The sequence below is a fragment of the Alligator mississippiensis genome, chromosome 3 (assembly GCF_030867095.1).
Source record: "Alligator mississippiensis isolate rAllMis1 chromosome 3, rAllMis1, whole genome shotgun sequence".
NCBI lineage: Eukaryota > Metazoa > Chordata > Crocodylia > Alligatoridae > Alligator > Alligator mississippiensis.
This window is the reverse complement of record NC_081826.1, coordinates 219,508,108-219,525,772: the sequence shown is the minus strand read 5'-3', so window position 1 is coordinate 219,525,772 and position 17,665 is coordinate 219,508,108. Positions and strand designations below refer to the sequence as shown.

The 17,665-nt window shown below is 46.3% G+C and overlaps 1 protein-coding gene across 3 annotated transcripts in view; it reads left to right on the top strand.

Moving 5' to 3' along the window:
• The first annotated feature begins 11,966 nt into the window (after positions 1–11,966).
• SNX24 (sorting nexin 24) overlaps positions 11,967–17,665 on the top strand; it is a 147,627-nt gene continuing 141,928 nt past the window's right edge. For 2 of the 3 annotated variants that reach the window (XR_002087205.2, XR_009461040.1), the window contains exon 1: positions 11,967–12,135. Coding sequence is in view for 1 of the 3 variants with exons in the window: in XM_006264453.4 (XP_006264515.1) it covers positions 12,076–12,135 (60 nt within the window). In the remaining 2 variants the exon portion in view is untranslated. The remainder of the gene's footprint in view (positions 12,136–17,665) is intronic. The other variant, XM_006264453.4, reaches the window with a different exon arrangement.

The following is a 17,665-nucleotide window of genomic DNA, read 5'->3' as shown; positions in this document are numbered from 1 at the left end:
CACAGGCATGCAGAATGATTGACAGCAGAATGTTTCACTATGGATCAAATCAAAGGAATGTTCCACTGTGCCATAGGCATACAACTATTTGGTTCTGACAATACCCAGAGAGTCATAGTGGATGGGTCGGTATCGACCTGGAAGGGTGTGGGCAGTGGGGTCCTGCAGGGCTCGGTCCTTGGACCTATACTCTTCAATGTCTTCATCAGCGACTTGGACGAGGGAGTGAAGTGTACTCTGTCCAAGTTTGTGGATGACACAAAACTGTGGGGAGAAGTGGACACGCCGGAGGGCAGGGAACAACTGCAAGCAGACCTGGACAGGTTGGACATATGGGCGGAAAACAACAGAATGCAATTCAACAAGGAGAAATGCAAAGTGCTGCATCTAGGGAGGAAAAATGTCCAGCATACCTACTGCCTAGGAAATGACCTGCTTGGTGGAACGGAAGCGGAAAGGGATCTTGGAGTCCTAGTGGACTCCAAGATGAACGTGAGTCGGCAGTGTGACGAAGTCATCAGAAAAGCTAATGGCACTTTATCGTGCATCAGCAGATGCATGACGAACAGAACCGAGGAGGTGATACTTCCCCTCTATCGGGCCCTGGTCAGATCGCAGTTGGAATACTGCGTGCAATTTTGGGCGCCACACTTCAAGGGGGGTGTGGATAACCTGGAGAGGGTCCAGAGAAGGGCTACTCGTATGGTTAAGGGCTTGCAGGCCCAGCCCTATGAGGAGAGACTAGGGCACCTGGACCTCTTCAGCCTCCGCAAGAGAAGGTTGAGAGGCGACCTTGCGGCTGCCTATAAGTTCATCATGGGGGCACAGAAGGGAATTGGTGAGGCTTTACTCACCAAGGCGCCCCTGGGGGTTACAAGAAATAATGGCCATAAGCTAATAGCAGATTTAGACTGGACATTAGAACTTCTTCACAGTTAGAGTGGCCAAGGTCTGGAATGGGCTCCCAAGGGAGGTGGTGCTCTCCCCTACCCTGGGGGTCTTCAAGAGGAGGTTAGATAGGCATCTGGCTGGGGTCATCTAAACCCAGCACTCTTTCCTGCCTATGCAGGGGGTCAGACTCTATGATCTGTTGAGGTCCCTTCCGACCCTAACATCTATGAATCTATGAATGGTATCAATATCTGCAACATCAGATTTGGATTACCCCTCCAAAGACCTTCCTACTTTTTTAACAATGTCAAGGCAATGCAACAACCTACCAAAGAAAGCTGTGGAATCACTTTTGTCTGGAGGCTTTCAAAAAGAGGTTGGGTAAACATTTGAGATAGTTTAAGAATCCCACATTCTGCATTTGTGGGAAGGGTGAGCTAGACTACCCTTGAGGTTTTGTTGTGTTTTTTTTTTTTTAGGGGAGGGGGGAGGTGGTTCTTCTGTATTTTGGACGTTGTCTCCTTTTATGATGCCTATTGAAGGAGACAGCCTTCATTCTTCAAAAAGCTATATGTACAGTATAGGGGAGGTTCCTCAGAAATGCAGAGGCAAGTCTCTTGCTTCAGCTACTTCCTAATGCTCAAGCAGATCATTCTGGACCTCAACCTCAAGTTTCTGACTTTAGAAGATGTTGCTAATCCTGTTTACAAATTGGCAAGGTATGTGGTGCTCAGGTTGTTATAATTGTTGCTTATTTTCACAGAGCAATAACACAGAGACACAGACACAGAGACACAGACGCACACCCCCTACGGTTGTGTGGGAGCTATTCTCTTCTAGTTCTAGTTCCTGTGCAATAGTCTTGAGTTTTATGGAAGCCAGGACCTTTCTTTTAGAAGAAAAGTTTCTGAAAATTAGAAGTTGCCTTAAATGTTGGATCAACCTGTGCAGACAACACCGTTCTTAGGTCTCTCTCTTACAGACTCATCACCAGGGATCTGGGTTTTCAGTTTCCTGCAGGAAAAATGTGGATTTTTCTCCTTTAAAGGAGAAAATCATGGCTATCTGGGAAACTGTGGGTTTCCCCTTGCAGGCTGGCAGAGTTGCAGCCTGCAAGGTGCTGCTTAAGCCTGGGGGGAGCAGGAGGAGGGCAATCGGAGGTAGGAGGTACCACATACATGTGCGTACAATACACATTCACATGGCCAGCAACACAGCCAGGCAGTGTGGTGGAGAGCAGCTCTCTGTAGGCATATCCGTTGGGGGTGGGGGGCAATAGGCGATGTGTGGGGGGGTAGCAGAGGGGTATAGGTGATGTGGGGGCCATAATTTGTGGGGAGATTGAGGCGGTGGCTCTCACTGAGCCTGCACAGTGAGGGACGGAGTGGGGCAGGGTTTGTGGCTGGGGCTAGGGCCAGACCAGGCAGGAACACATGGCTGGAGGGCCTGGCCAGGGAGTGGAAGGGAGCTACAGGTGGCTTGTCCTGGTGGAGGGGGCAGCTCCCTGCTGCTGCACTCATTTTGGGGGTGGGCAGGGTGGCTCCCTGTTGCTGCTGCATGTGCTCATCGGGAGGGGGTGGCTCCCTGGTGTTGTGCACCCTTGCAAGGAGGGGTTGGGACCATATGTAATGCATTATGGGGTAATGGGGCATGTGTCCCCCATATTTCACCACCCACAGCAGGGCATGAGGTTGCGGCCTGGCCCAACTGGCACCGGACAGCAAGCATGTCCTGGCGTGGAAGGGCAGAGTGGGGCGGGGAGGTTCAGTGCTGCCACCACCAGGAATGCTGCCCTGCCATAGCCACCAAGGTGAGGCCATGGAGTTGTGCTCCCCTTGTCTCCCTCCCCCCTGCCAACTGTGGCAGCAGGAAGGAGATGCCTCACCTTGGCAGCCATGGTAGTGGCACCAAGCCTCCCCATCCCACTTGGCCCTCCTACGCTGGGTCCCACCCACTGGGCTGCAGAGGTGGCTCCTGCCTGGTGCTGATCTGGCCAGGCTGCGTGCACTGGCTGCAGAAGTCTGGGTGGGCATGTGCCCCCCACAATGCATTGCCTATGCGTCCCCCGGTCCTCCCAGACGCACACTGGGGGTGAAGGGTACAGGTTGGGAGACAGGGGCACTGGCAGGACCAGGAGGTTGTGGATCAGGAGTGGGGGGCACCAGCAAGGCTGGGGGGGGGGGGGGGGGGGCTGAGGGTTGGGAGGGGCAATGACATATCAGGGGGGAAGACAGCTGTAGCTGGACCTGCATCCTGCTGAGCAAAGGGGGCAGTGGGAACTATGATTTTTCCATGATAAAAACAAAACCAAAATCAAATGCCAAAATATACAGGTATTTAAAATTTATTTTAATTATAGAGATAGTGGTAGGTTTCCAAGTTGCTTTAAAATAGTTAATATATCAATAAAACATTGTATTCAACTGATACCTATATAGGTATATAGTGTGTTCTAACTGATACCTATGTATAGTGGTGTTTCATTTTAATTGCAGAAATAATGTGGAGTTTAGAGTTTTATCAGATAATTTTGGATTTTTTAACAGAGAAAACCAAAATCCCTGCTCATCACTATATAAGTTTACAGATCAGGCCCATCAGCCTTAAGAGGGTATGAATAACTAACTGCCTTTTCAGGCTGTGCATGTTGGCTGCCTAAGTGCTTCAACAGTTTTCACTTGTATGAAATCGGAGAATGCATTCCAATCAAAGGAAAAAAAGGCAGAATATCACCAGACATCATCAGCCAGGAACTGCTACTAACGACCTACTCCTATTCAGCCAGAACATCAAGATTTGCACCCCCTTTCCTCCCACAAAAGGGCCAATGTATGTTCTGTTCACTACTGATCTGAACTATGCCACTTACAGAAAACCATGCAACTTTGAAAGATTCTGCCTCAGGCTTTTTGAATGTCTGTACCTAGCCCGAGTACTGAGTCTCATAGGAACAGAAAATATCTTCACATATTCCTGGTGGGTTGGAGGAGTCATTACCTCCTTATGCTTCACCCCACCCCTCCCGTTCCCATACCCCAGCGTGTTAAGGAAAATCTGACCTCTCCTCCTGGTGGTACTGATGTGGCGAATGAGCACATGCAGCAGCAACATCATGTGAGTGCCCTCCTGTTCAATATCCCCTTTGCTTGGAAGGCGAGTGAGCTAGCAGTCTTGATGGCTCCTCCACTCTCTATAGTAGAAAGTAAGGATGTCAGTGGTTTCATCCTGGCTTTGTGTTAGTTTTTTCACTTCTTGCAGTATGTTTTGCTCCCTATTTTCTTGCTCGGAGAAGTCTAGTTTGCAATCCTTATATGTTAAAGGCACTGTGCAGTCTTTAGAAAAAAAGCTAGAAAATTGAGAAAACAGTGTTTTATTGGGGGAGATGAAAGGGACAATGTATTAAGGTAGAGATGCTGAATGTTGCTACTCCTTCCTTTTGTCAGTAAATTGGTACCTGTCAAGTCAGACTGTGGCCCTTGTAGAATGTGTGCTTTTTAAGTTTTCTTGGTAGAGATTTGAAAAGCAATGGCATGGAGTTAGGTCCATTTTGTCATGAAGCACTATTCATCAGACCCGACTTTTGCATTGTGATGTTTAGTTTAGTAGAGGAGTACTACACCCATTTTTACTTAATTTCTTGTTCTGTCTTGACTGGTGGGAGGGAAGGAGTGCTCCTTGCTAATCTCCTGTGGAAATGTTTGAAAAGAGTTTACTGGAAACCATTCAAGAGTTGCCTCTGCATTTCAGAGTAATGTCCTATACTAATAGTTGGGGTTAACTTTTTTGTTTAAGGTCACCCTCCAGCCAAGAAATGCTAACTATCTGCACTGACACCTCTAAGCTTGAGCCTGACAGCAGTCTAGCCTGAGTCTGGAAGCTCTACTGAATGTCAAGGTTTTAAGCTTGGCCCTGTCCTTGTTTTTCTCCTATTTGCTCCGCCTTTCTGCCTGCCGTATGTTCGGAACCAATTTACGGGCTGCAGGACTGAAGCAGAATCTACCAGCAATAATCCCACTATTTCCTGTTCCTATCTTCTAGGTCAGCTGTATCCTGCTTCCTCTCTGTTCTAGGCCAATTATATCTTGCTTGCTGTCTCTCTCTCTCTCTCTCCCTCCTGGTTCATCTCTACTGATAGGAAGGAAAGTAGTGTGGAGTGTGATCCCTAGAAGAGAGATGCAAGCCCTGGGGTACAAAAAAAAGTGGGTGGCTGTGAGGATGAACTACAAGATATATCATCTGGGTGAGTAAGGGTAGTTTATGTGGCTTAATCTGGTTGAAAACAACTTCAAAACTGACCCCAATTAAAAACTGTTGACATACTCCAGGTTATGAACCTGCCAGTTCCTCCACTTACAAATTCTTTGTATCTCGGGGCTCTGCAACCTAAGAGGTCCTGGGGCATGTGCTACCTTTTATAGAACAGTTAGGAATTTCATCCTAGCAAAACACTTATTGCTGTGCCACCTTGCAAACATTGGATTTTCTTATAGTGTAACCTGGGGGGGGGGGAGGGGGGAAGGGACTCAAAAATAGGTGCTGCCATCATCAGCTGCTGCTGTACTATTCACTGCTGCTGCCCTTTTATGTCTTTGATCTTGGTGCCTGCCAGACATGTTGAATCCCATCAGTGGGAATGCACAGAGGGACTATGGAAGAATGGCAATTACCTATAAGTTACTTCTCTTTTATCTTATCTGAAAACCTAGAAGAATGGCACCTTCTCACTCAACCATGTATTTAAAGTCTGGCTGGCTTTACTGATTAGAATGAGGTCTAGCTACTAATTACTCCTGTTAGCAGAGCCAATATAGATATGGGAGACTGAGCTGGAATTTAATGATTCATACATCAGTGGTCTGCAAACAACGTAGTCAGCATTTTGCTAAAGATGAGGTAGATCTTTCAGTGTGTAGAACTAGTAGCTAGAGAAGGGTGGAACTTATTTCTACTTGCTAAAATCAGCCAATTTGATTCAGAAGCTAGTGCAAAAATACTGGTACTTAAATTAGTCAATGTTGCTCTTAGTTGCTTACTCTTTGAAAAGGATATTCTTGACTCCTCTTCAAGAGATGAAGTTTGGAAGGCTGTTACCTTGTTTCAAGGTATAAAATTGGCAACAATGTCCTTGGTGCCCTGCACTGGTACATCAGTTCTTTGTCTTTTTACAACTTTATTTTGAAAATACTGTGTGTACCTAGCAAAATTGATCAATTATAAAATTAAGAGCGAGAGAGAGAGCGCTACTGCACGCTCTTTCTAAATGAAGACACTTATTAAGGCAAAGTAAAATTCATGTTTTTGGTAAAATCTAATTGTAGAATTAAGAATCCCTGATCATATATTAATGCACTTAAGGTTGTCAATGATTTATACACTCATTACAACAGAGTATGATGCAAATTAATGTTCCTCAAGCTTTGGTCCTTAAATGTAACAGAAAGGAAAACCAAGACAGTGTCAGTTCTATTAGTCAAGTGGAAAATCCCGACTTTTAATGTTTAGCTAGAATGACAGATTTGCAGACAGTGATAATATAGTATACATATTAAATACGTTTAATATTATTAAATATGTTTAAATACGTTTAATAAAAAGCAGACCTGGACAGGTTAGACAAGTGGGCAGAAAACAACAGAATGCAGTTCAACAAGGAGAAATGCAAAGTGCTGCACCTAGGGAGGAAAAATGTCCAGCACACCTACAGCCTAGGGAATGACCTGCTGGGTGGCATGGAAGTGGAAAGGGATCTTGGAGTCCTAGTGGACTCCAAGATGAACATGAGTCGGCAGTGTGATGAAGCCATCAGAAAAGCCAATGGCACTTTATCATGCATCAGCAGATGCATGACGAATAGGTCCAAGGAGGTGATACTTCCCCTCTATCGGGCGCTGGTCAGACCGCAGTTGGAGTACTACGTGCAATTCTGGGCGCCGCACTTCAAGAAGGATGCGGATAACCTGGAGAGGGTCCAGAGAAGGGCCACTCATATGGTTAAGGGCCTACAGACCAAGCCCTACGAGGAGAGACTAGAGAAACTGGATCTTTTCAGCCTCCGCAAGAGAAGGTTGAGAGGCGACCTTGTGGCTGCCTATAAGTTCATCACGGGGGCACAGAAGGGAATTGGTGAGTATTTATTCACCAAGGCGCCCCCGGGGGTTACAAGAAATAATAGCCACAAGCTAGCAGAGAGCAGATTTAGATTGGACATTAGGAGGAACTTCTTCACAGTTCGAGTGGCCATGGTCTGGAACGGGCTCCCAAGGGAGGTGGTGCTCTCCCCTACCCTGGGGGTCTTCAAGAGGAGGTTAGATAACCATCTAGCTGGGGTCATCTAGACCCAGCACTCTTTCCTGCCTATGCAGGGGGTCGGACTCGATGATCTATTGAGGTCCCTCCCGACCCTAACATGTATGAATCTATGAATAATATTAAGTCCCAATGTCTCTGGTCAGTTCTGTTCACTATATAATGTTCCTCGTTCTTCCTGGCTACTTCAACAAACAGTTCCATAAATAGTATTGAATTTGCATTTGAATTAATCTTTCAAACTCTTTCCCTATTAAGGAATCATTGCTCTTAAGCCAAAATAAAAAAAAAAAAAAACCCAAAAAACTAGCCCTAAATTAGTAGCCCCCTAAAGTAGGAACGGATGACTGACAAATAATGCCACCAAAATTCTTCCATGAGTTTCACATTAATGTAAAATGTGATATTGGTGGATTACTTATGTGAGATCAAAACACTACATTTAGGTTTTAGTTAAAGACTCAGTTCTTAACACTTCTGAAGTATCCTAGATAAACATGAATAGTTTTCTTTTCCTCTTCTGTGTTAACATAGCTGTTAGGCTGGAAGAAGGGGAATGAAATAAGCAGGGCCTTTGAATTGCGCCCTTTAGCATTCTCTATATACCAAAAGTAGAGGTTGGCAACCTTGGTGTACAGTGGTTCACCAACTGCCAATTCTCCCAGCTTGCAGCTGCATACTCTACAGTGTCCACTTACCATTCCTACAGTGCCACGGGCTCTCAGGAACAGTGACCATGAAGAGGGGTAAGCGTGGTGCTAATGGTAAGTGAAGCAAGGTAGCAGGGAGGTGAGAGGCAGCATGTGGCACAAGAATGTGTTAATGTCCAGTGCCGTGGCAAGGCAGTTCGATGCCTGGGGTAAAGCCCACAGTAGAAGCCTGCCCTCCCCCTGTGCACAGATCTGAGGGGCACACTTTCCCCCCCAACCCATGTTAGCCCAGGAGTGCATGGAGAGGTGGGAGCCACCCTCCCCTCATCCCCATGCTCCCCCCGCCCCCCAAACGAGCCATCCTGCACCCTGCCCTGGCTGGGCAGCGCCTATTGGCATCCCTTCGCTTCAGTACCCAGGGCGGTTGCTCTGCTTCTCCCCCACCCTTGCTATGGCACTGCTGATGTCTGTCACTTTCTTCTTCTTTTTCCACCCCCCATCCTTTCCCTTCCCCCAGGTGCTGCAGGCCAGATTCAGGGGTAAAGAATGGAATTTTTCCTGTTCCATGATCTAAAGCTGCTGCTGCTGCTACTGCTATAGCAATAACTGATGAGTCACTCCCCTCCCCTCAGCATCATCATCTTTGATTATACAGAAATTGGCCCTTTTGTGAACAAGGAGTTTCCAAGAATTGGAAAACATGGAAGATTGGTGTGAAATTTCTAACAAAAATTTACAAATCTGACCACTTTCCAGTAAAATGCGGCTAACCTTTTCATCGAAGTTTTGTTTCATCAGACGGGAGTGGATTATTGGAATGCCATAAATGTTCTGCTAGCCTATAAAAAACAGTGAGCTCACAAATTTGTGGGCCACTGCATGCTGTTGGTACATTCAGTTTGTAAATTGAAACTTAATGGTTTGAGCCCTCTGTATCTCAGACAAATTGTAAAACTAGTGAAATCAATGGGAACTTTGCCATTAGGTCCAGAATTGCATCTTCTGTGCTCCAAATCTGCAACTGAGAACTGGGATGTTCAATCCCAGACTTGTTGAGCTGGTGACAGATTCTCAGTAGAACTTGGTCCCTCCTACATAATTTAAGAGAGCTAGAACATGTTAATTTTTAAGGTATGTGGCCAGAAAAAGAGTATTTATTTATTTATTTATTTATTTATTTCCTTATTTCCTTATTTAGTAGTATGAGATTTTTTGAGGGGAAAGATCAGAGTAAGACAGTTTCCATACTTGTTTTAGAGGATGTTGTTTCAATGTACTGTTATGTTTTTAGTTTTTTACATGCATCTAGAAACCAAAAGAGGCGCATCTTAAATATAATGGCATCCCTTGCGAGTGGTTGTGAAAAATTACCTGCATCATAGAATCATAGAAATAGGGTTGGAAGGGACCTTGCAGATCTTTAGGTCTGACCCCCTGCCTGGGCAGGAAGAAAACTGGGCTCAAATGACCCCAGCCAGGTAGGCACTGAGCCGCTTCTTAAAGACCCCCAGGGTAGGAGCCAGCACCACTTCCCTTGGAAGTTGGTTCCAGATCCTAGCCACCCTAACTGTGAAGTAGTTCTTACGGATGTCTAATCTAAACCTACTCTCCAACAACTTGTGGCCATTATTCCTTGTTATCCTGGGGGGGGGGATGCTGGGGAAACAGGGTCTCCCCCAAACCCTTCTGGTACCCCCTCGTGAGTTTTTAGATAGTCACCAGGTCCACCCCTTCAGCCTTCTCTTGTGAAGGCTGAACAGGTCCAGGTCCCATAACCTCTCGTTGTAGGGTCTGCCCTGCAGTCCCCGGATCATGCAGGTGGCCCTCCTCTGGACCCTCTCAATGTTGTCCACATCCCTCTTGAAGTGGGGTGCCCAGAACTGGACACAGTACTCCAGCTGTGGCCTGACCAGTGTCACGTAGAGGGGGAGGATCACCTCCTTGGACCTACTTGAGATACACCTGTGGATGCACGATAAGGTTCGGTTAGCCCTGCCGACCATGAGCTCGCATTGTCGGCCCATGTTCATCTTGGAGTCAATAATGACTCCAAGATCCCTTTCTGCCTCCGTGCTCTCAAGAAGGGAGTTTCCCATCTTATAAGTGTGCTGCTGGTTACTACTGCCCAAGTGCAGCACCCTGCACTTGTCCGTATTGAAACGCATCCTGTTTTTGTTAGCCCACCCTTGCAACCTATCCAGGTCTTTCTACAGTCTTTCCCTCCCTGCTAATGTGCCCACATCTCCCCAAATTTTGGTATCATTAGCAAATTTGAACAGGTTGCTTTTCACCCCGTCGTCCAAATTGCTGATAAAGAAATTGAACGGTGCGGGCCCAAGGACTGAGCCCTGGGGGACTCTGCTGCCCACTTCTCCCCAGGTCGAATATGACCTGTCCACCACCACCCTCTGAGTACGACCCTTCAGCCAATTCGCAATCCATCTGACCGTGTAGGCATCGATGCCACAGTCACCTAGTTTTTTAATGAGGATGGGGTGGTCGGCAGTGTCAAAGGCCTTGCTGAAGTCCAGAAAGACTACATCCATGGCGACACCTGCATCCAATGCTTTTGTGACCTGATCGTAAAAGGCAATCAGGTTGGCCTGACGTGACCTGCCCTTAATGAAACCATGCTGGTTGCCCTTGAGCAACATCCCCGATGCTGGCCCGTCACAGACTTGCTCCTTGATGATCTTCTCAAAGAGTTTCCCCAGGATTGAGGTAATCCATCTGTAATGGATTACAGTAATTCCCCATCTTGGCCAGCCAAAAATAGTCTTTTTGCTCAAAGTAGAATGAGCATTTCAGCATTCAGTGGTTACAACAATATTTCTGGATTGATTCTTTAATAAAGTCAAGCTCCCCAAAAGTCTGCCAATTCCCTTGTCCTTGTTTCATGCATAGGTAGCCATGCAATTTACAGGAGCCTGATGCACAGTAAGCTGAAAATAGTGTTGGGAGATGGTGCGAGGGGTGAAAGCTTAAGTGAGATGGAGAACCATTCTGTAATAGCTGCTGCTCATCTGTTCAGAGCTACTGTTCGCCCTTGAGGAAACTCTTAAACTAGATTTTTAAGCCTGCTGTCTTAAGTTGTGTGCATTTGGTCAGAGTGCAGATCTTGTTTGGAATGAGGTGCTAGGGCTGTACTGACAGGGTACTAATTCTGAAGTGGTTGTATTATGGAAAATGTCAATTTTGGAGATGCTTCTGATGATGATCTGTACAGTTCTCCTATGGCTGAACCCCCTGCTCACAAACGCAAGCCATTTTGTTTAGAAATCGATCACTTTGGACTGAAGAAATAAACTGAGGGCAGAGGGACCCGGGGTAGATGCATCTATGGTCTGACATGGCCAGTGCCAGTTCTTAGGTGAGGTGAGGAAGGGTCTAAGCTCAGCGGCCACAATGGGGCAGGAGCCGCCCCACCTGCCTCAGCTCCCAGGTATCGGTTCAGTGTTGCCAGGTCTTAAACATGAAATTATTGTATGGGAAGCTCGAAATGATCATATTTGCTGAAAAACTTTCATACACTAAAATATGCAAACATACATGTAAATCAATCTTCTTTACTAAGTGTTGCTTGCCTCGAAATAAAGAAGTCATAAGAAGGTGCTGACAGCCAACCGGAAAGTCAGCTAAGGCGCCCTGAGAAGGATCTGGCTTTTGCATGTACCACATCAATGACCTGCCTCCAAAATTATGGTAGGGCTGGGAGGCGAAACTCTTGGGGGCCGAGGCAATTTCCTGTATTAGACCAACTGGGTAGTTGCAAAACAGAATCTCTTGATGTGCATTTGGGCCCAAACCCCCTTGAACAGGCAGAGGAGAAAGCAAAGGTAGGTCTGAACGTTTTGAACACTGCCACTGATCCTGCGTGGTACGAGGGTTGACGTTATCCCACAAGTACGATAATGATCGCGCCCCTGGCAGCACTGCTCCCAGTTCGGGGGTGCATCACCCCGGGGGCGCGGGGGGGCGACCCCAGCTGTTCTCCCCGGCGGGGCGGGGCGGGGCGGGGCGGGGGGGGGGGCCAGGGCTCCGCCCCGCCCGGCGGTTGGGCCGCGCGGGGACCGCCCCCCCTCAGCTGTGCGCGCGGGGGTCACATGGGGGGAATTCCAGCCCCCGTCACGTGACCAGCTTGCGGCTTCCCTGCCCTGCCCGCCCCGCGCCGCGCCGCGCCGCTCTGCCCCCGAGGGAGGGGCCCGGCCGGGCTGTTGCGCCGCGCGGCATGGAGCTGTTCATCCCGTCCTTCCGCTACGAGGACAGCGACCTGGAGCGCGGATACACGGTGAGGGCGCGGGCCCGGCCCTGGCCCTGGCTGCTGTGGGGGCGGCGAGCCCTGCCAGTGCCAGCCCGAGCTCGGCGCAGGTGCACCTTCGACGCTAATGCGGGCAGGGGGCAGCCGCTCGCTTCGTGCCGGGCTGCGAGGGGCCTTCCCCAGCCCACCGGCCCGACAGCCTTCACCACGGGAGCCCGTGCGTGTGTACATGCGTGCATGGGGGGGTTGTGTGTGTGGGGGGGGAGGTGCATGGGTGAGTGGGGGGGCTGTATATGTGTGTGTTTGTGCATGTGTGCATGGGTGTGCGGGTGTGTGTTTGTACATGCATGTGTGGGGGTGTGTATGTGTACATGCATGCATGTGCAGGGGGGTTGTAAGGGGGTGTGTTTGGGGGGGTGTATGTGCATGCATGGGTGTGCTCGTGTGTGCGCGTGCATGTATATGTGGGTGTGTTCGTGTGTATGGGGGTGGGTGGGTGCCCACATACCTGAGGGGGTGTGTGTGTGTGTGTGTGTGCTTGCGTGGATGTGCATACATCAGTGTGAGTGTGCATGCACACACCTGCACGTCAGCCTATCCTGGCACACATGTCCTTGGGCTCATTGCTCCTTAGCTGGAGGTTGTAGGTCACAGACAGTTCTCACCAGGCAGGTGGTGAAGCACTGGAACAGGCTCCCCAGAGAGGTTGTGGAATCTCCATTCTTGGAGGTTTTTAAGACCCGGGTAGACAAACCCTTGAATGAGATGATCTAGTTGGGGCTGGTCCTGCTTTTAGCAGGGGGCTGGATTAGCGGTGACCTACTGGATCTCTGAGAACAGACCAGGACTTTGGGAGACAACTATACCCAGCCAGGACTCCTTGGCAAGAGAAAGCAGCTGCTGGGGCTCAGGCAGCCATGTGCTGGCACTTTCTCCTGGTGCACATGGCAGCTCCACCCAGGAAAAGCCCAAGTTGGGACTGTGGGAGGCAACTGGAGGGGCACTGTGTCTACAGGCACCTTTATCCAGCAGTGGAAGCCTTCTGACACTTGGGAGAGGTGGAGTCGCCACCCGCCTAGAGAGGCCCTTGCTGCATGTTACATGTGTTGCATGATTTGCCAGTTGGTTGTGTGATGCATTTAGCCCAGCCATACAGGCCAAGTAATTATCATGCGATGGTCTGATGAATCGCACAACAAATTTAGACTGGCTGCGCGTGCAAAGTAATTATTGCACAGTAAATATAACTATCTAGCTATAAAAAGAGCCAACCACCTATACAGTTAGTGCTTGAAAATGTGTAACCCCTCTATAGCTGGTTTCTACGCAGGTTTAATTTAACTGTAGCAGGGCCCATAGTGAAAGTGGTGGCAGCATCAGCAGCTGCTGCTACAAAGGGATTTTGTGTGTGAAGACTCCCCTCCTGTTTTCTTGCCAGACTTGGAGTTCTGCCCATAAAACTTTGTAGCCTGAGACAGTATCGATCAAGGGAAATGCATCATCTTTTCTGTTTATGTCTCTTCTTTTTTCATTTTTTTTTTCTCTCTTTTCTGCACAGGCCTCAAGGCCAAAGGTGAGCATTTGGCAGAGGCTATTGTGAAGTAGCTTTGCTGATTATTAAGTGAAAGCTCTTTCCATACGTGCAGGGCAGCACTGAAAAAAAAACCGTGAAGGGGCTTTGAAAATATATGGCCTACAACCGTACACATGACAGCCCTGCTTTAGATAGAAATGAAGTGATGTACTCAAGCTGAGGTTCCCCCATAGCATCAGGTGTACTTGCAGGATGGTATATGTGGCAAGTGTTGCCCTGATACCAACCTGTAGATAAATGCAAGCTTGTTTTACCAAGCTTTCATGAGCACTAAATCCACACTTCAAAAAAAATTATTACAGTTTAGCTGCTTCACAGAATAATTTTTATAAATGTTACACATGAAGGCTCAGAAATGTAGCAAATCCTTGTCATTTGGTTGTTTCAAAGTTTATTTAATCTGAAAATAGGTGGGTTTGAGGAGAAATGTTAATCATTTTGGCCTTTCAAGTTGCTGACTTGCTAAGAGTCTCTTTATGAGAAGTTGTCCTTTTTGAATGAGTGTCAGGATTCATTAACTTTACTGTTTAAGGTCTGTTTCATTTTCAGGTTTTTTAGGAAATGTTTGTCTAAGAAAAAACATAACTATTTCACAAGTCAACAGTAATCTCCTTTACAATTAATGCTTAGGTCAGGAGTTGCAGTTCTGCTAACATGCTGTTATAAAAGTTGCTTTTAACTGGACAAAATATTATGATAAGATATTTCAAAGTTCTAAAAAGAGGTATGTTTAAGGGTAAGAAACATGATTCCTTAAAAAAAAATCCTATAGGTGAAAAGTTTAGGTTTTTTAAGAGAGTTAAGGGCATAGCAAGAAAAATCAGTCACTTAATCCACTACTTCTTTGTTAGTGTCAAATGAAAACAAATGAAATCTCATAATGGATGTTTGAAAGTTGGGGACTTGTGACTTACTGCCTGTGGTTCAACTCCGCTTTGAAAATTTCAGATATTTTCCAACCTGGAAAAGAAAAAAACTACCATTTGCATTCAGCTGTTTTGTTTATTTTTCAGTGCCGTCCCCTTTGGCATCAGGTTACTTGGTCTAGAGCAGCTGCAGCTTGGCTGTGCCATTCTATAGACTTCCTTTGTCCCACATATCCAGAATTTCCTTGGCTGCTGCGGTTACCTCATCATGGAAATTTCCCATGCAGGTCTTCTATCCATCATCTTGAGGCTCAGGTAGAAGTCTGAGAGAGCCAAATCTAGTGAATAGGCTGGATGAGGAAACTGTTCAAAGCCACATCTATGAAGTGATGCATGCTTTTGGGAAAAAGCACTCTCTGACTCCAAGAGCAAGTACCATGGAAAATGTTGGCTTCTTGCAAGCAGCAGTTGACTAACATTTAGTCTCTCTAGTTGAAAGTTAGTCAGCCTTTTTCTATCCAGAAAACTTTGGTCATGGCCTTAGTGTCTGATGCCAACTTCTTGAATTCCTTGGGAGAGAGGTGGGAACCGTGTGTGCTTCCACTGCATGTTCTCAGGTTTAGTCTTAGGACCCTGGGTCAGATCCTGCCTTGTGAATTTTTCTGTGTCTCATTGAAACGGCACTAAAAGTTACCTGGAAATACCAGGTTGCACTGCCCTTCCCTTCCCTTCTCATTGGTGATCAACACTCTGGGTACCCACCTTTCTGAAGCCTTTCTCATGACCAAGTCTTTTTTTTGAGGATTTTACTTAGCGACCTACTTCTGGTGCCTACTGTCTCTGCCAAGTGCCTGACCTTTAATCATTTAATTCATTACCATTTTTTACTCTTTATCAACTTGTTCAGGTGTGATGGCTTATTTTTGGGTGTCCTGACCTTGGTTTATCCTCAGTGCTGATTCTCCCTTACTTAAACTCACCTGTGCAGGTTTTTTACTGTAGCATATGATGGATATTATCCTCCAGTGTTTCCCAGGGTTTTATTTTTTGGGTCCAGCCTGTATTAGGGTAGTGAACAAATGCCTTCATAGTTGCATGTGAGAGGAAAGGATTTCTTGGGGTGATATCTTTTATTGGACCAACTGTGTAGTTGGAATTGAGTTAGACAAGCAGCATGAAGCTTGTCTAACTATCCCAACTACACAGTTGGTTCAGTAACCACCTTAAGAAACATCTTGTTCATAATTTCATTGTTTTCCATGTCTCAGTTTTTCAATGGCTGATTCACTTTACATTGTCCTCATACAAATTATATGCCATATTTTTATCTGTATCAAATTATCACTATTTTCAACAGAGATTGGCAGAGCTCAGCCATCCCTCAGACCAGTGTCCTTTCCTGCTTGTCCATGTAGGAACTAATGATACTGCCAGGGAAGACACTGAGTAGATCAGAGGAAACTGAGGCTCTAGGTAAGAAGATTAAGGGGTTTGGAGTGCAGGTGGTGTTTTGCTTGTGTTTCTGAAGATAGTGCCCCAGGTAGAAACCATCACATCCATGGAGACAAGCACCTTGCTCGAAAGGTGGTGTCAACAGGAAGGCTTTAGATTCTTTGACAATGGGCAAATATTTTGGGGATTGCTATTGAGAGATGGGATCCAACTGATCAGGACTAGACCTTGTCACCTGGTTAACCTAGAAAGGAGGGCTTTCAACTAAGGTCCTATGGAGTATGGTAAACAAAACCCTCCAACTACAAGGCACACAATCCTGAGAGAAGTGGATCATCAAAAAAGGGGTGCAAGAAGGAAACAAATTGGTTGAAATGCAAAATATATCAGATGCATGTATATAAATGCAAGGAGTATGGGGAACAAACAGGATAAACTGAAAGTCAAAGTCTGTAAGCAAAACTATGACTCAGCTGGCGTTGCAAAGAGTGTAATAACGCTTGTGACTGGAACATCAACTTCTCTTTTGGAAGGACTCATTAGGGAGGAAAAGGATGTGATACTGCATTACATGTCAGAAATGTTCGTATTTACCCAAATACATGTATTTGGGTGAAGATAAAGGGAGAAAAGTACAGTGTTGGTATTTATGATGGGGAGTTTTTTATATGCCACCAAATCAAGAAGAAAAGGTAGGCGAGGCATTCTTTAAGAAGATGGCAAAATTATCCAAAATTATGTAGTGATAGTGATGGGGGATTTTAACTTTCCAGATATCCAGAAAGAATAATACCACTAAACATAATGTCAAGCAAGTTCCTAATGTGTGGAGGACAAGCTTTTGTTCTGAAAAGTTAAGGATAGGACTTGGGAGATCATCCATCTTAGATCTTGTCTTGACAGATGGGAAAGAATTGGTTGAGAACATGAAAGTGATGGGGAAACATAGGAGGAAGTGGTCACAGTATGATTGAATTAATTATTTTAAGATGGGGAAAGCACAAGGTCAGAAGAATTAAGAAGCTGGGTGTTGCAAGTCTGATTTCAGCCATTTCAGGGAAATAGTAGGCAAGGTCCTGTGGAAAGAAAGACTGAAAGATAAAAGGGATGTAGAAAGGTTGGCAATTTCTAAAGGCACTAGAAACTCAACAAGGAGCTATTCAGACATGATGGAAGCACAGTAAGCGTGGCAGTAGGCCAATGTAGCTGCACAAGTACTTTCTTAGATGCCCCGAATCAAAAGGAAAACAAGGACGATAGAAAGATGGGGCAAGTCACTAAGGAAGAAATAGCAAGACCTTGCAGGGACAAAATCAGGAAAGTAAAGGTAAAAAATAAGGTGAGGGAATTTAAGGACAATAAGAAGGGGTCAGAAAAGAGAGACTAAAGGAGCTATGGGCCCACGACTAAATAGCAACGTAAGTTCTTAACAGAAGACAAAAAAGAAGCCAGAGGTGATCAATAGCTACTTTGCCTTGGTTCATCAAAAAAAGTTTCAGCCAGACAGCTAACAAAAATTAGACAAGAAAGGGAAAAGGCTGAGGGTCATGATAACAAGAGAGACAGTTGGAGAGTGTTTGGTTAGTTTGAATGAACTAAAGTCAGCAAGACCTGATGAACTTATCCCAGGGTACCAGATGTACTGACA